At 44.1% G+C, this 25,677-nt stretch overlaps 1 protein-coding gene across 9 annotated transcripts in view; it reads right to left on the reverse strand.

Moving 5' to 3' along the window:
* The window catches only part of LOC137527136 (actin-binding protein WASF3-like), a 197,614-nt gene that overhangs the window by 69,969 nt on the left and 101,968 nt on the right, over positions 1-25,677 (reverse strand). For all 9 annotated transcript variants that reach the window (XM_068247574.1, XM_068247568.1, XM_068247567.1 and 6 more), the window contains one exon: positions 9,067-9,240. In XM_068247574.1, coding sequence (XP_068103675.1) covers positions 9,067-9,199 — 133 coding nt within the window. In that variant the 5' untranslated portion in view covers positions 9,200-9,240. The remainder of the gene's footprint in view (positions 1-9,066; positions 9,241-25,677) is intronic.

The following is a 25,677-nucleotide window of genomic DNA, read 5'->3' on the forward strand; positions in this document are numbered from 1 at the left end:
GCTTTCCCCACCTTTAGAGACTGCGGTAACCTGACTCTGTAAGTAACACGATTAACCCTTTCGGAAATTGGATATGGTCCAATATACCTGGGCCCCAGTTTCGCGGATGGCTGCCTCAGAGCTATATGACGAGTTGATATCCAAACTCTGTCTCCTGGTTTAAACTCCCACTCCGCAGACCGTCTCTTATCTGCCTGCCTCTTCTGTATGATGAAAGCCTTTTTTAAATTTTCTCCGACATTAGCCCAAATCCTCTTGAAAGATTCCTGCCACTCCTCCAGGACAGGGAATGGAGAGGTCGACACTGGCAAAGGAGAAAATTTGGGAGATTTCCCATTGACAATTTGAAAAGGCGCATAACCAGAGGACTCATTCCTGAGATTGTTATGTGCGAACTCAGCAAATGGTAGAAACTCCGCCCACTGGTGTTGGGCGTCCGCCACATAACATCTCAGGAACTGTTCCAAAGATTGATTGGTCCTCTCTGTCTGGCCGTTGGTCTGTGGATGGTAACCTGATGAAAAGGACAACGACATACCCATCCCCTTACAGAAGGCCCGCCAGAACCTAGAGACAAACTGGACCCCTCTGTCTGAGACAACATTCTCTGGAATGCCGTGTAATTTAAAGATATTTTGAATAAAAAGATCTGCTAATTTTTGAGCAGTAGGGAAACCACTCAAAGGCACAAAGTGGGCCATCTTACTGAATCTGTCTGTGACCACCCATATGACAGTCTTTCCATTGGAATCTGGAAGTTCTCCCACGAAGTCCATGGAAATATGTGTCCATGGCTCCTGAGGGGAGGGCAGAGACTGCAAAGTTCCAACTGGAGCCAGTCGGGAGGGTTTGCTCCTGGCACAGACGGTACAGGTCTTAACAAATTCCTTGCAATCTTGTTGTAGAGATGGCCACCAGACAGATCTACACAACAATTCTTGGGTTCGGGTAATGCCAGGGTGTCCAGCATTCTTGTGTCCATGAAACAACTGCAGCACTTTGGGACGTAAAGTACAAGGGACATAAAGAACCCCTCTTGGTTTCCCTTCTGGCACTTCTAATTGAAAAGGACTTAAGAGGCTAGGAAGGTCTTCAACTATCTCAGTGGCTGCCAGGATGATCTCTTTCGACAGAATACTTTCTGAGGAAGGAGATGGAGCAGTTTCAGGTTCAAAACAACGAGAAAGGGCGTCCGCTTTAACGTTCTTACTCCCTGGTGTGAATGTAATTATAAAATTAAAACGGCAGAAAAAGAGAGCCCATCTAGCCTGTCTGGGGGTGAGTCTTTTAGCTTTTTCAATGTATTGTAAATTTTTATGATCCGTGTACACAGTAATTACATGCTCCGCCCCCTCTAACCAGTGGCGCCACTCCTCAAAAGCAAGCTTGATGGCTAATAATTCCCTGTTTCCAACATCATAATTTCTCTGGGCAGGAGAGAATTTTCTGGAAAAAAAAGCACAGGGATGAAGCTTGCCCCTGAAGTCCTGAACGTTGAGACAATACTGCTCCTACTCCAACCTCCGAGGCATCCACCTCCACTATAAATGGGTAAGCAACATCTACATGACGTAATATGGGAGCAGAACAGAATGCCTCTTTCAGAGAGGAAAATGCCACAACTGCTTCTTCTGACCAATGAGTGGCATCAGCCCCTTTTTTTGTCAAATTAGTAAGCGGAGACACCACCGAAGAGAACCCCTTGATAAATTTTCTATAATAATTTGCGAATCCCAAGAATCTCTGTAGTGCTTTAAGCCCAGATGGTTGTGGCCAATCCCTTACAGCAGAGACCTTTTTGGGATCCATGGACAACCCTGATGTAGAGATAATGTAACCAAGAAAGGCAATCTCCTTTACCTCAAAAACACATTTCTCTAATTTCGCAAACAATTGATTCTCCCTGAGTCTTTGTAACACATACTTCACATGTTGGCGGTGTTCCGTGATATTTTTAGAAAATATTAAGATATCATCTAAGTAGACGATTACAAAGCGACCCAGTACCTCCCTAAAAATCTCGTTGACGAACTCCTGAAAAACTGCAGGAGCGTTACACAACCCAAAGGGCATCACCAAGTATTCGTAATGCCCCTTGGGAGTGTTGAATGCCGTCTTCCATTCATCTTCCTCCCTGATACGGATCAAATTGTAGGCCCCCCTTAGATCCAACTTAGTGAAAACAGAAGCCCCGGGAACCTGTGTAAATAAATCGTCGATTAGCGGTAGTGGATACCGATTCTTAATCGTGATCTTATTTAGACCCCTGTAGTCAATACAGGGGCGCAAACCACCATCTTTTTTCTGAACGAAAAAGAATCCCGCTCCTGCAGGAGATCTTGAAGGGCGGATGAAACCCTTCTGCAAATTCTCCTGAATGTACTCGTCCATGGCCAATTTTTCCGGGGACGAGAGGTTGTATAGGTGGCCCCTGGGTGGCATGGTTCCTGGTTTCAAATCTATTGGGCAATCAAAAGGTCTATGGGGGGGTAATTGATCTGCTGCCCTAGGACAAAAGACATCAGCATATTCCTGATATTGTGGAGGTACTCCTTCCACTTGAATCTTAGTAGAACACAAAACTACATTCTGTAAACAATGTTGTGTACAATAAGGCGACCAAGTAGTCAACTGCCCATTCCCCCAATCAAACTGAGGAGAATGTAATCGTAACCAGGGCAACCCTAGTATCACCGTAGAGGTAGACATCTTTAAAACGAAAAACTGTATGACCTCCCTGTGCAGAGCTCCCACTTGCAGCGAGAGGGGAGGTGTCTGACACAGTGGGGACTTTCCTTGCAAAGGAGTGTCATCAATCGCTGTAACATATAAATGTCTTCCTACCGGAAGTACAGGGATATTTAAACTTAAAGCAAAGCTTAAATCTAAAAAGTTAGCTGTTGACCCGGAATCTACAAATGCTGTGGTAGGAAAGTTCTTCCCTTCCCAATTTAGGGAACAGGGCAATAAAATTTTTTCTTGTTTTGGAGGTAAAACAATTCCGCTTAGGGTGGTACCCCCTACCACACCTAAGCCGAGGAGTTTCCCGACTTCCTACCACAGTTTTGTGCAATGTGGCCCTTTTCCCCGCAGTACATGCAAAGACCCTCTCTGCGTCTTCTTGACCTTTCCGCCTCCGTGAGGCGCCCGTGGCCTAACTGCATCGGCTCCTCAGTCTCAACTGCTGCCGAGCTACTGGCCCCAGAAGTCCTAGAGTACATGGGGTACCTGCCCTTCTTGTTGTACCTCAGACGCCTATCTATTTTAATAGACAGCGTAATAGCCTCATCTAGATCTTTGGGTTCCGGATGACTAACCATCACGTCAGTTACTGCTTCTGACAACCCATCTAGGTATCTATCCAAGAGTGCATATCGCTCCCATCTAGAGGACACAGCCCACTTCCTAAACTCTGACGCATACTCCTCAGCAGTACTGCGTCCTTGTCTAAGGTTTTTGAGCTTACGTTCGGCCGTGGCGGCACTATCTGGATCATCGTAGATGACCGCCATGGCCTTAAAAAACTCCTGGACAGAAGACAGAGCAGGATGCTCATCAGGTAAGCCATAAGCCCACGTCTGGGAATCTGCATGCAATAGAGTCTTGATAAGAGTGACCTTCTGAGCCTCGGTTCCCGAGGACACAGGTTTCATCTCAAAGTAAGACAGCACTCTGTGACGGAAATTCTGGAAATCTGACCTTGTGCCTGAAAATTTCTCAGGAATGTTCATTTTAGGCTCGCTAAGAGCCGGGGGAGGTAGAACGTTAAGTGGTGATTGCAACCTTTGGACAGTCTCATTTAACTGAGTAATCTGAGCCTGCTGTGCAGTTACAGTAATCTTCAGCTGTTCTAACTCTGCCCTTACAGTCTGAAGCTGGTTTATCACCCCCTCCATCTTACTTCTTTATGGTCTGTGTTTCTGTAACGATTGGTGTCAGCAAGAGGCACAAATATCTGATTAAGTGGTGATATACAGAATCACCACTAATGCAGATATGTTAGAGTGAAATAGTAAGTATCTTCCTGATGGTAAATCAGCGGAAGGCTCACTAACACGGTAAGTGCCTGAAATGATCTACTCAGACCAGTGTCACACCCCGAACCTTGATTATTGGGGATCCGCAGTATCGCCAATAATACAAGGATAGACCCGATTATATAGCAATCTGCGGAATTGCTAATAATGCGGGTAGATGTAAAGCAGTGGACACACGAACAACATGAAAATATACAAAGCAGTAAATATTCACAAAGTTGTGGAAATATCCACCACACGGCAATTCCTCAGAGGTGTGGTTACCTCTGAATGGGAACCCCGTGTGTGAGATCCCCCAAAGTGGCAGTGGAGGAATCTCGGCCTCTGGCAGTAACGGTCTGCTAGGGCCGGCGTCTCAGGGAGGCAAGCCTCAGATAATAACCCAACAGTAGGAGACGTTCCACTGAAGGGAGCAAGGTCAGACAGAAAGAGGTTCGGCAACAGTACAGGCGGCAACAGTACAGAGACGTGAGACGAGAGAATAGTCAGGAACCAAGCCAATAGTCGTTAACGGTACGGGCTGGCAGAGTACAGAATCAGGAAGCAGAAGAGAAGTCAAGACAGGCACAGAATCATACACAGAGAATCAATAACAATAATAATAATCTCCTAGTCTAGGTGTGAAGTCCTTGGTTTCAACACCTGGGATCTAGTCTAAGGTCTGAGTGCTGACACAGGGTATCGCAAACACAGACAAAGTGTGACTGAAAAGCACTTCCTTATATACTGCCTGGGAGAGAAGTCTCCACCCCAGGCAGCAACCAATCAGAGCAGGCTAAAATGTCAGCTGACCTCCAGGTCAGCTGACACGCTTTCTAAGAGTATAAAGGCGTGTCTGGTGTGCGGCCGCACCCCCTAGAGGCAAGATGGCAGAACCCTGGTGAACAGCATGTTGGTGAGTTTGGAGCAGAGTGCTCGGACGGGTGTGCGCAGCGGATGCGGACGAATTTCCGCATCCCGCGTTGGAAGGTCCGCTTGCCGGACTGGATGCGACCATATTTCCGCAATCCATCCGGCGTTGCAGATTTTTCGTTACACCTGGCTTTTAATTTAGCTGTAGGGATAACAGTTGTGCCTGGATGAGTGAATCTGTGAATGCATTTGTTTGAACATTTGCATGTGAGTGTGCGAAGGGTTAATAGATTTTTGCTGTTTTCTAGCCACACCCCCTTCAGCACCTCCCTTTCCCTAATAATTTATTTAATGTCCTAACTAGAGGCGATGTGCCTGGATATATGTATTTCCGTTATTTAAAACAGGAGACTAAACATTCTCTCCTAGGACAACACTTGAATTGAAATTGAATTGAATAAGGGCCTTTATCTTTTTCATACATAGAGAACAGAAGGATAACCTGTGTAGAAATGCGCACATAACAAGAATATCATTAATGTATCCTTACTATGGGGCTGATTCATAAAACCCATGAATCTCACTTTATTATCTAAAAATGTACCTCTTCTAATATGTCCTAAAGTACCCCAAACTGAGAGAGGTTTGAGTAATATAGGTGCCATTTTGATAATGGTGCTGTGACATATGTCACAGCACCATTCCCACCTTCCAGCACTCCGTGTCCCCCGTCAGCCGAAATCTTGACTGACTAGAATGTCAAATATGGGCGAGGAGGATAAGGCAGTTATCCTCCCTAGGACCACCCCATACCGCCATAATTTTAGACCTGTCAAAAAACGAAAACAAAACACTGCACAACTCACCTACTCCCGATTACACTGTCTTTTCCTACCTGTCCCCTCCTTCTTTCCGTCGCCGTGTCCTCTCATATCTGCGGACATCTTCACCACTATGGCGATGACTCAGAGTACTTTTATGTTACTTCCGGGTCAGCGACATAGTAGTGAAGATGATGGCAGATACGAGAGGGCGTGGCGGGGGAACGAGAGAGCTGACACAGTAGAAATGACAGCGAAGGAAACCAGGAGTAGGTGAGTTGTGTGGTGTTTTGGGTTTTTTTTAAAGTTTTTTTTATAGATGTAAAATTTCGGTACAGGAGTACTTTAACCCCCAATTTGTCTCTTTAGGTGTCTGATGCATTAAATGTGCTGTAAACTTTTACCGTTACTAGCACCAGGAGAGCACTGCCTGTTAACCCATTCGCATCACCGCTCATAGGGCTCGATTCACAAAGCTGTGATAAATGCTATCACAGCCGTGATAAGTTCAGCGCACCGGTTAGCGTGCATACAGGTTTGCGCATGTAACAGTAAAGGTTTACGCTCATTAAACTTTCCCGTTCACGCGCTAACATATTTAGCGTTAGCGAATGAACGAGAAAGATAATGCACGCAAACCTTTACTATTGTGCGCGCAAACCTGTACGTGCGCTAAGTTTATCAGAGCCGTGATAGCATTTATCACGGCTTTGTGAATCAAGGCCCTAATATTGTGTGGTAATGGGGTGGTTATTTGGTAATGACCTTACAAAGCAGATAACTAGATAGTACTATAAGACCCCCATTAAGTTACTCCAATGTTCTTTTTGAGGAACATGGATATTGGGAAGCACTTTGTGTCCGAAGCAGGTAAAAAGGAAGCTGGAGGCGCCCTGTTAAAAAAAGGTGCAGCAATGTTAAAAGCTGGTATCGCCCGCTATTTACCATTTATAGCCAATGTGCACTGTTCATAGCTGCTAATCATGGCTTTTAACATTGCCGCCTATGGCGGTGAAAAATATTGAGGGTTAGGAGGGTCTTTAGTATTAGGAATGTGGGGGAGGGGTCCTTAGGGGTTAAGGTTAGGAACCATGTAGGGGGATTAGGGTTAGGCACCAGGAGGGGTGAAGATTAGGCTTGGGCAGGGGGGTGTTAAGGTTAAGCACCACCAAGGTGGGTTAAGGTTTGGCACTAATACCGATATTTTACTAGGGGGTATCTCTTTTATAACCTTTTATAAACGTAGGCCTCTTGTCACTCAACACTAAGAAAATATTGCTTGTAAGGGTGAGGATCCAACCCCCTTGCCCACTTCTTACAATGTTCAAAGCCAGTTTGCTATAACTAGGGGATGATGCCACGCTTTCATTAGTTCCTCCCTCTGGTCCACCGAGGGTTGATTAAAGTGTTAAAGGCTCCCATTTCTCCAGATCACAGTATATCCAAAGTAAAATTAACCTCAGGTGTTGACAGTGTGGACTAATACCTTGCAGTTCATGACTGGGTTTCACAGTACCATAAAATATATCTTATGGAAGCCTCAAAACACCTGTTTAATGAATGTGCGAGGCAGACCCACTTAGGCAGAGGCAGAAAGTTGACTGTTTTAACAGCTTGCATCTTCACTACCTGCTGAGATTGCACAAAAAATACTAACACTGCTCAGCAGGAAACATAACATTACAATGCTGCCAGCAGATAACCAGAGATGCACTGTAGTACTCAACACAACAGATCCACCGTCAAAAGCAGGACCTGTACTACGTGACACTGGCGCATATGTGGTGTCAAAACATGTGGTTCTGGCACTTTGGGTGACAACGGATATCAGAGAAGGCCAGAAATCTTGCCAGGGAGAGGTGAGACTTTAATAACCCATAGCACAAGCATGGGGGCGGGGGGAGGGGTTGAGGCCTTACACTTGGGGGGACCAGTGGGCTACGGCAGTGCAAGGATGATTTCCAATAGATTTCATGTTGGCAATAAATCCCTCTGATCAGATTCAACTAGAGAGGGTTCTATCTAATGATCGATCTGGCCATGCAGCAGGTGATGTGAAGGCAGCTTCAGTCAACCAGGCAATAGGTAAGTGGATTGGATTTAGCAACATTATTACATAAACTGCAGTATAGTAAAACAACCAGAAGATGTCTGTAAGTGCTGTGATGATCTCAATGGTATTATGATTTTCTGTATTCATTTTTTGTTCATCTCTGTTCTAAGCAAGCTGCATTTCCTGATGGTGGTGTATGATTTATCTCTGCACGTTTTCTTCAGTAAAGAGTTCTAACTTGTTATACTGGGTGCCTACCTACCACTCTGCTCCTTCAGATTATCTGTAATTCCTAGTAATTTCCTTCACTTTAAAAAAAATGAAGAAGTCACTCTGCTGGAGTGATTACATGTTTTACAGAACAGAAAAATGGCACCTGAAGCCACTTTGATAGGGATTAATAAGGCTCTGGAGAAGAAAGGCTACACTGCCTTTTTTAATGGCATTTTCTTTCCCTAAATTCCTCTTTTTACACACTGAGCATGCACGCATTGTGGGCTCAGTGGCGATCCCTGTAGCTGCCTTACACTGAAGAATCACTATTTGAAAAGCTCTGGCTTAGTAGGTCAGGCTCCCCAAATGTAAAGGTGCAAGTATTATTATTATTATTATTTAGTATTTATATAGCGCCGACATATTACGCAGCGCTGTACAGTGTATATATATATATATATATATCTTGTCACTAACTGTCCCTCAAAGGAGCTCACAATCTAATCCCTACCATTGCCATATGTCTATATTATGTAGTGTAAGTACTGTAGTCTAGGGCCAATTTTTTTGGGGGGAGCCAATTAACTTATCCGTATGTTTTTGCAATAATATACAGGTCCCCCTAAACTAGCTTTCATTTCAGGTGACAGTGTTCTAGCATTTGTAGCATAGATATGGAGCTCAGCTCTCTGCCATGTAATCTAATTAATTTTATGGAGAAATGAGGGGGAGAATGAGTAGGCAGCTCCCAGTAGGATTTATAATATCAGTCTGCTCAGGATTTTCCAGCTCAGTGGGTGGTCGTCTGAAAAGGAAGGGGTATTACATTGGATAACTAAGCATGATGGCCTGAAAAGTAACACTTTTGTAAAAAGCAGGGCTGTGGAGTAGGAGTCCAGGGTACCTGGAGTTGGAGTCGGTGGTTTCATTAACTGAGGAGTTGAATGATTTTGGTATATTCCTCTGAGCAGTAAATGGTGTATGCCATGTATTAATGTGGTATAGAGCACAGTATATAACATTTTTGTTTAGAAGTGCTCCTGAGGCAACACAATGATACATTATTATAATGAAATATAAAAGTACTCACTTAAGCTTCCCAGCTGTTTGATGATGGCAGCCAGGGTGCTGTTGGTGACACATTCCAACTCACTGGTGACTGCATCTGGCACTATTCCTCGGCACAAATGCCGTGGTTCTATGTTTCTCTTTACCAAAGGCATTTCTTGTTTCCAGCTTGAATATCACAAACATCAAAGGGTTACTGAAAAATAAAAGCATGATACAAGTGAAGTTTCCACTGCATTAAGCAGTACATATACAAAACTGGCATCAATGAATATAAGAGTGTATGTACTGTATGTAATCTGGATATGACGATCTCAAAAAACTGACCATTGCAGGAAAAGCTTAGAAACAATACACACATTTTCCAAAACATGGCAGGACTACATATATATTATGCATGGCACAATACAAATATTGCAAATTACACAAAGGCTTTGGTAAATTTGAGAAAATGTAATTACAATTGTTATTGCAGAGCAATGTGTACAAGCATTAGTGCTGTAAAATACATACAAGGAAATGTATAGCATAATCACAATGCAGTACTCCCCTGTGCAGTTTCTTAAAGGGAACCTGAAGTAAGAGGTATATGGAGGCTGCCATATTTATTTCGTTTTAAACAATGCCAGTTACCTGGCAATCCTGCTGATCCTCTGCCTCTAATACTCTTAGCCTGAACAAGCAAGCAGATTGGATGTTTCTGCCAAAATCTGACTGGATTAGCTGCATGCTTGTTTAAGATGTGTGTGATTTCCTTTTAAACATTGCCAGTTGCCAGGAAATAAATATGGCAACCTCCAGATCCCTCCCATTTCAGGTTTGCTTTAAGCAGGGCCGGTTCTAGACTTTTTGCTGCCTGAGGCAAACTTGTGAGGATGCCCCCCCCCCCCCCCACACACACACACACACACTTTGGAACGATAGCACAGCACCCAAACATTTTCACCCTCACTATAGGTAGGTAGCCCCTTGTATAGGGTAGCCAGGTATAGTTGCCCCATTATAGGTAGCTAGTATAGTTGCCCCAGTATAGGTAGTATAATTGCCCCCATATAGGTAGTATAATTGCCCAACTATAGGTAGCTAGTATAGTTGCCCCCCCATATAGGTAGTATAATTGCCTCTCCAGGATAGGTAGCTAGTATAGTTGCCCCAGTACAGGTAGTACAGTGGGCGGCACTGCAGGAAGTGATGAGGGATGGAACACAGCACTGGGACGCGGAAGGAGGTGAGTCATTGCTTCCCTGCCTGCTGCCTGACACTTAAAACTGCTTCATTACTGGTTATATCTTTCATTTTAATTGATTTGTAGAACTGGTTGCTAGCAATTCCTCACTAGTACTAAAGTCGCCCATGCCTCACATGCCATACATGATGCAATTCCTGGCCAGTCACGTAACTGGGATCGGATGTTTAGAAAGGCTCTCACTATACTATGTAGGCCTGTTATGACTTAAAAAAAAAGATTGTACAATCAAATTGTACAGTGAGTGGCAAGCAGAAAGGTGACAAAACTGTGGACAACCATGAAATGAGAGAAGGAAACTGGTGCTTCCAAAAATAATTAACAGACAATACAGAAAACAGAAAAATGCACATAGATCACTGGAAATGATGTAATATAAATTTGGGCATCTGCAGCAACCAATCAGAGTTCAGTTTACATCAAACCAAATTAATCAGAACCATAAAAGATTATTTATGTATGAATATTAATCATTTACCAGTTTGGCAATTTAGTCACTGCATTTTGGATGTGGAACTGGCAGAGATTCTGATCACTTTATCAATCACTAGTGCATGGATTTCCACATAAAAGTCCAATTACAGTATAGTGTTCTCACCAATGTGTTGTAATGAAGTGTGCTTTATAAATGCACTGCTGCACGTATTTCTGTGCTGTAACTGATATGGCATTTAAACGGATGCACACAGAAAACCACATACCGTAAGTAAGCAGACGCAGGCAAGGCATTTTCACTCCCAATGCATATTCTACTGGGAATAAGTAGCAGCTGTTACCATTATTTATGGCTGTTATTAGTTAAGTAATTTGTTGTTAGTATATGTTTTTCATGTACAAGCATGTAGTTTTTCCTCTCATTCTTTTATGTACGGTATTTCACTAAATGTCCTCTAGATGGTGCTGAAAGCACAAGAATAGAAGGAAGGCACTAGACTGGAGTTTTTTTCAGTGTATCTTTTTACAGTATTGAAAGGAAAGGATTAACATTGCACAGATTTTAGCACCTTTGTATTCAAATTAAAATACATGTGGTTATCAGTTTATCTGTGCTTAATTTATACTAATGGGAAATTGTGACATTTTGGCATTAATCTCCACAGAACAATATTAATGCCACAGATATGGCATTAAAACCATCTGCAATGAGTTTGTATGTTCTCCCCTGTGTGGGTTTCCTCCAGGCACTCTGGTTTCCTTCCACATCTCGAAAACATACAGATAAGTTAATTGGCTTCCCCCTAAATTGGCCCTAGACTATGATACATACACTACATGGTACATACATAGTCATATGACTATGGTAGGGACTAGATTGTGAGCCCCTCTGAGGGACAGTTAGTGACAAGACAATATATACTCTGTAATATGTCAGCAGCATATAAATACTTAAATTAATACTGCATCCTTTGATTTATTGGGTGCATGAAAATGAGGCGCAAGGAAATGTGGGTGCCCAATCTCAGCAAGAAGAGTATCGGGCAATTTACAGATATTCTACTTTGGCAATTAGGATATTGTTAAATAATCCCAATATTTTACTGCAACTAAACCTAAAGCTAGGTAAACAGAATGAGATTTTCTGGCAGATTATTTCCATCATGTCCGATTCCGATCTGATTTCTGATTGATTTCCGACCAGGGGAGGACTGGGACCTTTTGGCCTGGGGGAAAACACAAACGAGAGGCCCATTTTCACAGAAGCCCCAGCCCAAATGACATCACATATATGCTGGTAGTCACGTGGGAAATACAGCAAGGACACTCAAGAGCCAGCGTCACAGGTAAAGTATAAATGCACTTGCATCAGGGGCACATAATACATTTTGAGTTACAACGGTCAGGGTTTTCATCTCTCACACAAGTCCTGCAAGCAGCCCTTCTGGAGTCTAGGGACTGTCTGCCAGCAGCCCTCCTGGAGTCTAGGGACTGTCTTGTAAGCAGCCCTTCTGGAGTCTAGGGACTGTAAAAAACGTTTTAACCTAGACAATATCTTATGTAGCTGTGCACATGCAGTTAACAATGGTGAGAGACCAGACATATTTTTTCCCATGGACCCTGTAGGCAAGCCTCTGCTCTGCATCATGCTGTGTATATTTACCAGTTTTCCCGCCCTCTAATTGCTCTGTAATTGGTCGTTTATTTCCCTCAGCCAACCTAGTGGTTCACATTCCCTTATACAAAAACCTGAATGCCCCAGGCATTGTACCAGCCCTAAATCATTAAATGAGAGGCAGTCTGGGGGGAAATCTCCCCCCTTCCCCCCTGGCCAGTCCTCCCCTGTTTCCGACTGTTTTCCATTCACTTCTATAGGAAATCCATCGGAATCAGATCGGACATGTTGGAAATAATCGAGCCAACAGTAAATCTGCCAGAAAATCTCATAATGTGTACCTAGCATAAGAGTCGGTTCACACCGGCCATAAAATATAATCCGTTTAGCAGACTTAAACGGACTTAAAAATCTATGTTGGGGATTTCTACTAAACAATGGTGGGAACAAACCATGTGATTCCCAGCCATGGCTATGCTCCTGGAGGTGCTGCTATTTCGAGTGCATGTCAACTCGGCGCCGGGCAGTTCGGCCCAGGGCGAGCCAAATGACAGCTCTCCCTGCTGCCGCTAAACTCCCCAGCAGCGTTAAATACTATTCCCCCTCCGGGTTGTCACAACTCGAAGGGAGATGTAATCCGGGGTCTGGCAACCGCCGGAGCCCTGAATTACCGCTACAGGGGGTGCGCAGAACAGCATTGCTGCTATGACAGTGCCCAGCTTTAGCACTCAGCGCCGTGCGCCAAAATGAACTGATTCGGCTATTTCAGCATCTATAAACATTGTAGAGACATCTCTACAAGTTCAGGTAATTATCTTGATTCTTTTAAATAAAAAACAACATAGTTCATTTGTTGCAAGGCCTCAAGCTTGATGGGAGGTGTGGAAGGGCGTGTGCCCCTGGACAATACCAACCCATGCGGGTTTTAACAATGACAGGGGTACCTTGCAATGAGGAGTGGGCATTGTAGAACCTTTCTCCCTTGCAAAACTATTTTGTTAAATATTAGGAGCAATTGGCTCGTTCTCATTTGTGCGTGCCCAAAAAGGAGGTGAAGGTAATGAGGTAATGCAGCTGGGTTATGTTATGTTATGTCAGTGGCTTATTTGCATATTCCACCACTTACATAATATCAAGTCACATCAAAATGCTACATCTTCCCATTGAGCCTTTAAATATCTGGGATTACATAAGTTGACCTGCAAGAGGATGGACACTGTTGTCAGCATTCCTCCAATCAACAAACAAGCCAGCAGGGAGGTAATATCTAATATAGGGGACATCTAATAAATGCCTGTCAGCGGGCACCCAAGCGGTGAGTTGGGCACCGGATGCAGATAGTAGCCTAACAGTATCTATATAGGAAATAATATGTGGTTAATAATGGTTTAAATAATATATGGTAAATAATGGTTGTAGCTGATTGTAGACAATCGGCTACGATCAGCGGTCATTTGGGCGTGTTACAAGGGAGAGGTTAGTTTTAGGCACTTGAAGTGTTAGTTTTTACTTGAGGGGATAGTTGAAGGCAGCAGGAGTGAAGGGTTCAAGTGAGAACAGGTGGCAGAGAAAGTGCATAGTGAAATATCGGTAATGTAATTACCAATATTTTTTACTAGCAGCAAAACCCAGAGCCCAAGTCAGGAATTGTTTAAAAGGAAATAAATATGGCAGCTTCCATAGGTCTCACACCTCGAGTTCCTTTTAAAGAAACTTGAGAAGTGTATTATAAACCATACAGTTGTCTAAGGCTACAAGGACAATATGCCAAACTTAAGTAGCAACAGCTAACAAACAATAAACGGCCTTATGTTAATAAATACGAGTCCAAAGTGTTTGACTTTTATTCCCGTGTGTTGTAGGGAAAAACTAGGCATAAACAAGAGCAGTTCTGGCTTAATACACCCATGCTTGGCCTGTATCCTGAAATAAAGCGGCACACCATCTGCAGGCAAGGGAGATGGGCATGTATGCATACTACCAGTGACAGACAATATTACTCAGAAGCATATTGTGCCATAAAACACGCTTACTAAGCCACTGTATATGTGCATAAACAATACACTAAGCAATTTCAGGTCCAAAGCTTACTCTATCTCTTGGAACACTTAGAATTTGACTGGATTTTTAGGTATAATGTAGAGTTCAATGGACAATGCCAACATCCCTGGTTCAGCTATATAGTAAATATAGTTTTCACACTATATCTTAGGCATGTACGTAAAATGAAAAAAAAAAAAGAAAGAAAAAACACCAGCGCCATTCAATAGCTTTACATTTATTAAGATCATGGAATCTCAAAGTGACGCTCTGAAGCAATATTACGCACAAGCTGATTTCACAATATTACAGTATTCACAGCGCATCATTTCTTTCACATTTCCACATTACAAAATGGATTAAATTCATGTTTTTCCTCAGAATTCTACACAAAACATCCCATAATGACCACGTGAAAAAGTTTACATGTACATAAGTATTCACAGCCTTTCCCCAGTAGTTTGCTGATGCACCTTTGGCAGCAATTACACCCTCAAGTCCTTTGAATATGATGCCACAAACTTGGCACACCTATCCTTAGCCAGTTTCACCCATTCTCTATGCAGCACTTCTCAAGCTTCATCAGGTAGGATGGGAAGCCTCGGTGCACAGCCATTTTAAGATCTCTCTAGAGATGTTCAATCGGGTTCAAGTCTGGGCTCTGGTTGGGCCACACTTCTGGAGATAGCCGAGTTACTACCTATCTCTGGAAGAAGAACTAAATGCCTACTTAGCAGAACCACTGCTTTAACCATCCTCTGATATTTTCATGTACTGGAAGGAGAACAAAAATATCAGAATGTGTTTTGTGTCTTTTGCACTCACAAACCTTTATTTGCTAAAAACAAAACAAAAAACAAAACAGTAATATACCCTCATGAAAAAATTTTCATTACAGTTTTTTCTGTAATTATTATGAATGAACATGGCTCCTGATTGGAGGCATGTTCATTCATAGACAGGCTCTTTTATTGGCTCAGGGAACACATGTTCCCGTTCACCAATCTCCCAAGTGTAAGTCCTACCATGAAAGAGCGGCGGGAGCATGCACTGATTGACAGGATATAATGGTAGATCCTGTTTGAATTAGCAGCATCCAACTGGACACATAAAAACGTCCAGCTTGAGTCAATAGGGTATTCACAGGGTGAAAATCAAGAATGACAATTAGGTTGATGAAGGAAATCACAGTAAAATTGTAGTACACAGACATCACACAGCAATATTACCCTTGCTATCGTCACTGTGTACTGTGACTTACCCTAGTAGTATAACCCCGCTTTCCTGCATCAGGCACAATAAGGTCAGTGGGTTTATCATATAAATCAAGGGAAAACCTTCCCTTCTGTAAATAGACCATAGTGTCCAAAAAAGGGTCTTTTTCTCTGGCTACTCAGTGTGATTGCTGGACATTACAGTCTTAACAAGTTAGCAAACTATACAAGAGTGTGGTTTTAACTTGAGCCAATGTCAAAAAGTCTACAAGGGGTATGTGAGGTGGCACCTTCTGCTTATCAACCCTTACCCTCTGGTCATCATCTTCTATCTGTTGTAATATTGATACCTCCTACAATTTTGCCAGAATATACTGTAAGTATTGCAGCTAAAAAAATAATTCTACATTAATTAAAATGTATATAAATCATCCACTAACCCCCCCCCCCCACACACACACGCCCATCCTCCATCTCCCCCCTCCCCCATAAGTGATTATGACACAGTCAGGAGCAGTGGCGTCTCCAGGAATTTTTTTAGGGGGTGCTTTGCAGGTGCTGGACCAATTTCCGGGGGAGCTGACGACCTGCCCGCGGCAAAAAATGGGTATGGCTACAACCTGCGGCGCGCCGCGGCGAAAAGATGGGCGTGGTCATGACTGGATGAGGGCGGGGCTAATTGTAATTTAACGTGAACCCAGGGTGAGAGTGATATGGTGGCTGCCATATTTATTTCCTTTTAAACAATTCTAGTTGCCTGGCAGCCCTGCTGATCCATTGGCTGGAGTGGTGAACTGAATTACACCAGAAACAAGCATGCAGTTAATCTTGTCAGTTCTGACAATATTGTCAGACACCCCTGACCTGCTGCATGCTTGTTTAGGGTCTATGGTTGAAAGAATTAGAGGCAGAGGACCAACACGGCAGCCAGGCAGCTGGTATTAAGGAGATAACTATGGCAGCCACAATATTATTCTCACCTCGGGTTTCCTTTAAAAGTGCAACGCAAAAACAGAGGGCCCAAGTTTTGGTGACCCTTTCCCCAGAAAATTCACATAATTGTGCAGGTTTTCTCAAGAAAATACACGTAATGTGAGCAGATTTGAACAAAAAACACGTTCAATGACCCCAATATGCACAATCGTTATCAGATATGACCCCAATATGCACAATCATTATCAGATATGACCCCAATATGCACAATCGTTATCAGATATGACCCCAATATGCACAATCGTTATCAGATACGACCCCAATATGCACAATCGTTATCAGATATGACCCCAATATGCACAATCATTATCAGATATGACCCCAATATGCACAATCGTTATCAGATATGACCCCAATATGCACAATCGTTATCAGATACGACCCCAATATGCACAATCGTTATCAGATATGACCCCAATATGCAAAATCGTTATCAGATATGACCCCAATATGCACAATCGTTATCAGATACGACCCCAATATGCACAATCGTTATCAGATATGACCCCCAATATGCACAATCGTTATCAGATACGACCCCAATATGCACAATCGTTATCAGATATGACCCCAATATGCACAACCGTTATCAGATATGACCCCAATATGCACAATCGTTATCAGATATGACCCCAATATGCACAACCGTTATCAGATATGACCCCAATATGCACAACCGTTATCAGATATGACCCCAATATGCACAACCGTTATCAGATATGACCCCAATATGCACAATCGTTATCAGATATGACCCCAATATGCACAACCGTTATCAGATATGACCCCAATATGCACAATCGTTATCAGATATGACCTCAATATGCACAACCGTTATCAGATATGACCCCAATATGCACAACCGTTATCAGATATGACCCCAATATGCACAACCGTTATCATATATGACCCCAATATGCACAACCGTTATCAGATATGACCCCAATATGCACAATCCTTATCAGATATGACCCCAATATGCACAATCCTTATCAGATATGACCCCAATATGCACAATGCTCAGCAGTTCTGACCACAATCAGCAGCACCACCTGAAAAAGAAAAGAAAAACCCATTTACTCACCTTGTCAGAAGACCTTCTGTTCCGACCTCCTCCTCTCCCGACCTCCTTGTGGCGCGCAGCTCAGCTCCCATGATCCTCTTCCTTCCTGCAGCAGTCTGCATTACCCGGCGAGCAGGGCTACGGGAAAATGGCCGCCCGAAGCCCTGCACTGCAGACTCCAAGTCTGCAGAGCAGGGCTTCGGGCGGCCATCTTACCGTAGCCCTGCCTGCTGCTCCAGGCTGCCGCTGTGAACTGACTCGGCGTCTCTTAGACGCCTGAAGTCAGTTCACGCCAGGGGGTGCTTTGGGGGTGCTTGGACAAATTTAGGGGGTGCTTGAGCACCCCCCTGGTAGGGTTGCCACCCAGCCGGTATCTGGGCGGCTCAGCCGGAAATTCCACTGTAAAGCCGGCGGCCGGAATTTTTTTTTTACCGGCAAGTCATTTGCCCGGTAAAAGTCTAAGGTTGTCTGACTCCTTTTACCCCTCTTCTAAGATTGGCATCAATTCCAACCAATCATGAGCGAGTGTTGCCGCGCCCCCTGGCTGTGTTATTCACTCGCACAGGCTGGGGTAGGAGGAGTCGGCAGCTGACAGTCCTTGCTGCCTTGTGTGAGCAGCACTTGTGGTCCGTCTCTGTGCTGGGTTGTCTGTTACAGCTAGGAGAGGAAAAGGCAGAGACGTTATGAGCAGCAGTACAATGTGCTGCTGTCGAGTGAGGAAAGCTGGAATGTGAATGAGAGGACGGGGGAGGAATGTCAGAGGTGAGCAGAAAGGAGCCCTAGATTAGAGAAGGGATAGACAGGATGAATAATGCCAGTGCTGATGCTGTTATACAGTTCAGGGAAACACAGCTATTCCTATAGTGCACCAATGACGTAATTCATTTGTGTGTGTTGTATATTAGCAGAAATATGTTATTGTTGCATTATAGGAATTGCTCTCTAGTTCCCTGAGCTGTGGAGACTGGGGCCATTTGAGAGAGCAAGCTAACCCTGCCCTCCTAGGTGCATGTCAGAAATATTTAAAGTAATTAAAAGAAAGTTCCAGACCTGTAGAGAGGGAAGCCTCAGCATCCTATTGAAGCCCCTCTCGGTGGTCTGAAGTTCCCCATTGCTGAGCGCAGCCCCCTCCACATCGGGGCAGCGCAGCATGTCTTCCTGGATCATAGCCGCGCGATCCTATCTAAAATTGTGCAGTAGCACGGAGTCGGAGAGTCCGGCTTACTGTGCATGTGCGAGCTGCCTTAGCGCCTATGATCCAGGAAGACGTGCTGCGGGGCCCTGATAGGAGTTGCAAGGTGAACCAAGCTTTTTTTTTTTACTTACCTGGGGCTACTTCTAGCCTGTGTCTGTGTCCCTCGCTGCAGATCCAGTCTTCTCCAGCGTGCCGCCCCTCGCAATTCCTTTAAGCTTTGATGGAAACATTATACTGTGTCTATGGCAGGTTTGCTCTTAATTCAAATGAGGATTAATTGCTGCAGGTACGCGGTGGGGATAAAAGGTGTTAATTACCTATAATTCTGCCATCCGCCCTGCGTTCCAAACAGACTGCATGCGTCCTATTAGATGCGCTGCAAGCCTCACTACGGGCACTTCCTCCTTCCGGTTTGAAGGAGGTAGTGCCCGTAGTGAGGCTTGCAACACATCCAATAGGAAGCGTTCAACCTGCTTAAAGCACAGGGCGGATGGCGGAATTATAGGTAACTAACACCTTTTATCCCCACCGCGTACCTGCAGCAATTAATCCTCATTTGAATCAGTCTACGGTAGAGGTGAGATTAGGTTGTGAGCTCCTCTAAGGACAGCCATGACATGCCTATGTGCTCTGTACAGTGCTGCAGAAGATGTCAGTGCTATATAAATACATAATAATAATATGGTAGGACATTAGACTAGGACTATGGTAGGATTAGATTGTGAGCTCCTCTGAGGACAGTCAGTGACATGGCTATGTACTCTGTAATGTGCTGCAGGAGATGTCAGTGCTATATAAATACATAATAATAATAATATGGTAGGACATTAGACTATGACTATGGTAGGATTACATTGTCAGCTCCTCTAAGGACAGCCATGACATGACTATGTACCCTTTAAAGTGCTGCAGAAAATGTCAGTGCTATATAAATACATAATTATATGGTAGGACATTAGACTATGACTATGGTAGGGATTAGATGGTAAACTCCTCTGGGGACACCCAGTGACATGACTATGTACTCTGTAAAGTGCTGCAGAAGATGTCAGTGCTATATAAATACATAATAATAATATGGTAGGACATTAGACTATGACTATGGTAGGATTAGATTGTCAGCTCCTCTAAGGACAGCCATGACATGACTATGTACCCTTTAAAGTGCTGCAGAAAATGTCAGTGCTATATAAATACATAATTATATGGTAGGACATTAGACTATGACTATGGTAGGGATTAGATGGTAAGCTCCTCTGAGGACAGTCAGTGACATGACTATGTACCCTTTAAAGTGCTGCAGAAAATGTCAGTGCTATATAAATACATAATTATATGGTAGGACATTAGACTATGATTATGGTAGGGATTAGATGGTAAGCTCCTCTGGGGACACCCAGTGACATGACTATGTACTCTGTAAAGTGCTGCAGAGGATGTCGGCGCTATATAAATATGCAAAAATAATGGCTGGTTGTATGATAGATAGGACCTTTTAATTTCTCTTCACAGGTTGGGAGTACCATCTATGGTATACCATGGATAGGTTTTCTATATTTTAATGTTATGCCTATTATTAACCATAATCTGTTGTAATCATGCCCTCTTCTTCCTGTTCTTTTTCAATTTTGGCCGTCATCTTAAGCGATTTTGAAAAAAAAGGGCGTAACAGACCACACCCACTTTTAGGCCAAACCCCCCAGGCCACCCCCCCAGGCCACACCCCCAAGCCGGTATTTTTTTACCCAAAAGGTGGCAACCCTACCCCCTGGTGCCTTTGGTTATTAAAATACACTGTTATCTAATGTTCTCCCTGTGTCTGTATGGGTTTCCTCTGTGCACTCCACAAAAAACAGTGTACATATTGAATCGCCACCAAGTGAGGGCTCACCCTGCTGCCCCTGAAATTCCCAAAGGCCTTAAACACTTTTCCCTCCGAGTAATAGGAACACGTAACTCGGGGCCCGGCTCTTGCTGGCACCAAATTACACGTACCAGGATGCAGACTATAGCATTGCAGCTATAGCAGCACCCATATCAGTTGCTACATGGCCACGTGCATACGCTGAATTGACCTGCTTCACCACAAACATACTGGCAAGTCAGAGTTTCTCTTCAGCTCTTCCCAGGACCGCCCCTGCTCCTCTCTTCCTATGTTCATGTCAAGTACCCATTCCCAGGTGAGCCCAGCTACTGCATAACTGCCCAGGCCTCACTACTCACACACAACTCTGCAGAGAATAATTTGCTTATAGTGATGTCACAGCCATTAAAACATTCATGAAGTGTTGGAGAAAAAAAATATTTTTATTATAAACTATCACTGTTATCCTGGTATTCAGTTACTCTATGACATTTTGATGACACACAGATTTTCAATAGATTTCACCATAAAATCTATTGAAGAACTATGCAGCAATGCAATGTATTAAACAGTGAAATGCTGCAGTTTAATGGGTCTTTTTTTTTTGCAATAGATTGGTCGTCAATCTACCGCTGCCACCCTCACCCTGTCCAATCGACCAATCTTAATTTTGAAAGATTTTTGCAGCGAATCAATTGAAATTATGATCGATTTGGCTTGTTGCGTCACAGATGACCAGAAGGTTTGATCATGGTGATCAAATCTGTTGGTAAAAATCGATACTTATATGGCCTGATTTACAGTGGGTAGTAAAATCACACACATCTGTCAGGTTTTGGAATAGTCCATCTCCTCATGGGGGATTCTCAGATATTTATTTACCAAAACGACAAACTGAATTGCAGTTCCTCAGTACAACTCCCAAAATAGTGTGCAAATGAGTAGGGAAGCTGACTGACATCTTTGTACAAATCCTTTCCAGGAATACAGGAAATACTGAGAAACTCCCGTGAGGAGATGGACTAGTCCAAAATCTGTTTGATCTGACAGTATTTTAATACTTACTGTAAGTGATAGCAACAAGGAAAAAATATAATTTATAGTGCATGTTACTCTTAAGAGTCAGGTACATTTTAGATGTATTTATAATAAATTTTACATTTTTTCATGATAGTGGTCCTATAAAGCACGCAAACAGAACCTTTGCTTACATGAGCAAACATGCAATGCAGCTCAACCTAATGTCAGAACCAGAGAAATTATTGAATGTAGCACTTCAAGATGTAGCAACAAGAAAGGCTGAGTACTTTATTAGGTATTTTTCCCTTTCCTCTGGTAACCATCCATTCATGTCTGAAGAAAGGAGAATGCAACACTTGAAAGCCTGTGCGTGAAAATGAACTGTAAGTGCAAAAAGAAACAGAATCACAAATAGTACTTGACCTTATTTTGCTAAAAGATGACAGCAAAGCAGCATATAGAGGCTACAGACTAAAACAAAAAAAAATTCTAAAAGGTGGGTCTGAAGAGTAGCAAAATAGCAGACAGAATATTCAAGAACTCTGTTGACATAACAGCACCCTTACCTCTCATAGCCTTCCCTCTGTGTCTTATCCCCCAGCTAGACTGGTAATTGCTTTTGTATTTTCTGGGATGAAAATGCATTCTGCGAACCAGAACTTTTTTTGGACCACTAGCTCGTCAATGAACCAAATAAAGTGATTTACCTCAGGAGGCATTGGAGTAAATAACTTATTCAGTGTGGATTCAATGTTAAATGTCACTCCAGTCCGTCACCTGGAATATGGGTCCTAGGTAAATATTAGCTCATACCCACAGGTTTTAGAAGAGACAGAGAAAGAAAATGTGTCATTCCAATGGAAGATGGTTTGTTAAGGTTATAAGTAACCTGACTGACAGGGATGGTATATGGACAGCAACAAAACTACCTCAGGCTTTGCTGAGTTTGATGTATTTAGGGGACAGCCAGACTCTTCCCTTTCTTCCAAAAAGCAACAAGGGACATACTGATATTACTTTCTTTTTAAAACCAGTTTCATATGGTGAAGGAGCTTTTTCTAAAGTTGCCCATTAAAGGTACAATTTTTTCATCAAATGAGATTTGATTGATTGTAACTAATCGACAGACAATTATCGATTGTTTCCATTAACGGAATCATTTAAGAAGGTTTTACATTCTGATTTGATCATAAAATCCAACTTTCGTATCGATAATTTTTCTTTTTCCGATTGACAAAATTTTTCATCACATCAATTTGTGCTACAAACAGTGCAGTTTTCTATACAATTTGGTCATAAAAATTGCAATGAAAGATCAAATCTGAAGGAAAAATTGTACCATTAATGGGCAACTTAAAGAGAACCCGAGGTGGGTCCTAAGAATGTTATCAGCACACAGAGGCTGGGTCTGCCTATACTGCCCAGCCTCTGCTATACCGATCCCCCCCTAAGCCCCCCTCCCTGCGCTCTGCTATGCCCCCATATATCAAACACCAAGCTGTCGACACACAGCGTGTCGCAGCCGGCTGTGTACCTCTGTAAGTGTCAGTCTCAGCTGCTCCGCCATCTCCTCCATAGTGCCGGTCCCCGCCTGCGTCTCTTCCCTCCCCGCTGATTGGAGGGTAGGGACGTGGGCGGGGATTCATCTGTGAAATAAGCATGTCGGGCGACAAAGAGAGCAGAGGTAGGCTGATGTGAAAAGATCTGCCCCCCTTTTCACATGGTACGGGACACGGCAGCCAGTGTATGTAGTGAGTGTGACAGGCAGGGAGAAGACGGGGGCAGCGCCAGCGTGGAGCAGCTCAGTGTCAACTAGTATCCCTGCACAGGTTACAGCTCCGCTCTTCACATGGTACAAGGATACGGCAGCCTAGTATTTAATGACAGGCAGGGAGAAGAGGGGGGCATCGTGGAGCAGCTCAGTGTCTAGTATCCCTGCACAGGATTTTACAATTCCGTTTCTTCACATAGTACAGGGATAGGCAGCCTAGTGCGTAGTGACAGGCAGGAGGGGAGGAGGGCAGCATGGAGCAGCTCAGTAACCATTATACCTGTACAGGCTATAGCACTGCTCCCTCCTCCCTTGTACATGCTAAAGCTCTGCCCCCCCCCCCTCCCTTCCGTGCCCCAGGCAACAGCTCTGCCCCCCTTCCCATGCAGAGACTACAGCTATACCCCCCCCCCTACAGGCTACAGCTCTGCCCCTTCCCTGCCCCAGGCTACAGCTCTGCCCCCCTTCCCATGTACAAACTACAGCTATGCCCATCCCCTACAGGCTACAGCTCTGCCCCCCTTCCCATGCAGAGACTACAGCTATACCCCCCCCCCCCTACAGGCTACAGCTCTGCCCCTTCCCTGCCCCAGGCTACAGCTCTGCCCCCCTTCCCATGTACAAACTACAGCTATGCCCCCCCCCCCCCTACAGGCTACAGCTCTGCCCCCCTTCCCTGCCCCAGGCTACAGCTCTACCCCATTACCCAATCCAGACTACAGCTATGCCTCCCCCCCCCCCCCTTTCCCCTGTACAAGCTAGAGCTCTGCACCAGGCTAAAGCTCTGCTCCCACCTTTCCCCTGTACAGGCTAAAGCTCTGCCTCCTTCCCCCCTTGTACAGGAGGCCACAACTCTGCCCCCCGCCCCTTCACCCTGTACAGGCTACAGCTCTGTCCCCCTCCCCCTTGTCCAGGCTACAGCTCTGCCTTCACCCCTCCCCCCCCCCCCCCCCCACAGGCTACAGCTCTACTCCCCCCCACCTCCACCTTTTCCCCTGTTTAGGCTACAGCTCTGCATGCAGGCCATCATATTGTACACTATGCCTACAGACAATGAGCCATCAAATCTAGGGACACTGCCAGATGTTCAGTGAAAAATCATACTGACCATCTGGTAGTGTCCTCAGATTTGATTGCTCACTGCTGCCGTTGTACTGTCATTAGGCTTGCAATTTGATAGCTTGCATGCAGGCCAGGGTTGTGGGTATCTCGCTGACCATTTGACAAAGACTGAGTGGGGAGGAAAAGGGAGCGTCAGTGCTGGAACATCGGAAGGTCAGAGTATGTCAAAAAGGATGCCCAGAAATTTGGGAGCCCAGTAATACCATAATAGAATATCAGTAAATTCACTGATATTTTACTATTAATGTGTAAAAATGATAGTGAGATATTCGTATTAAATACTGATATTTTACTATACCTAAACCTAAGCCTGTTCTCAAACTGAACCCTTCCACTACCAATGCCTAACCTTTACCAACCACTGCCCCACACCTGACCTTAACTGTCCCTGCCACCACATAACCCCCCATGGCTAACCTTAAAGAGACTCAGAGATGAACTAACATAAAGCTCTGATACTTACCCGGGGCTTCCTCCCGCCCCATAAACACGTCTTAGTCCGACGCCATCCTCCCGCGGTCTGCCTGGTAACAGGCTCAGTCGAAGCCAGCCTGTATATACTGCGCATGCGCAGACCTCCCGTGCATGTGCAGTAGACCCGGATTGACATCACTGAGCCTTTTACCAGGGCTTACCGTGGCTGAACGGCAGACCGCGGGAGGACGGTGTGGGTCTTAGACGTGTTTATGGGGCAGGAGGAAGCCCCAGGTAAGTATACGAACTTTTCTTTAGTTCATCTCTGGGTCTCTTTAACCCTTCCTAGGTAGGTTCTCTTTTTACAATATGATTAAGATATCTTCAGTATGCCATGCACTGATGAGGTTCAACCAATCCAAAACAGTATGTATGCATGTTGGATTATTATGGCTCTGTACAAATTAACAAGCTGACACATCAGTGCATTCCAGTGGATCTGGAGGTGTGTTTAGCTTCTTAGGGCAACAATGGTTAATTTTCTGGTTTAACTTTTGTTTTCAGTATGCATAGAAACAGTTTTTTTTTAATGATAATTCTAGCCATGCAACAGTCTGAGCGTGAACTGGCCCACAGTTTAC

This window comes from Hyperolius riggenbachi, chromosome 8 (genome assembly GCF_040937935.1).
Source record: "Hyperolius riggenbachi isolate aHypRig1 chromosome 8, aHypRig1.pri, whole genome shotgun sequence".
NCBI lineage: Eukaryota > Metazoa > Chordata > Amphibia > Anura > Hyperoliidae > Hyperolius > Hyperolius riggenbachi.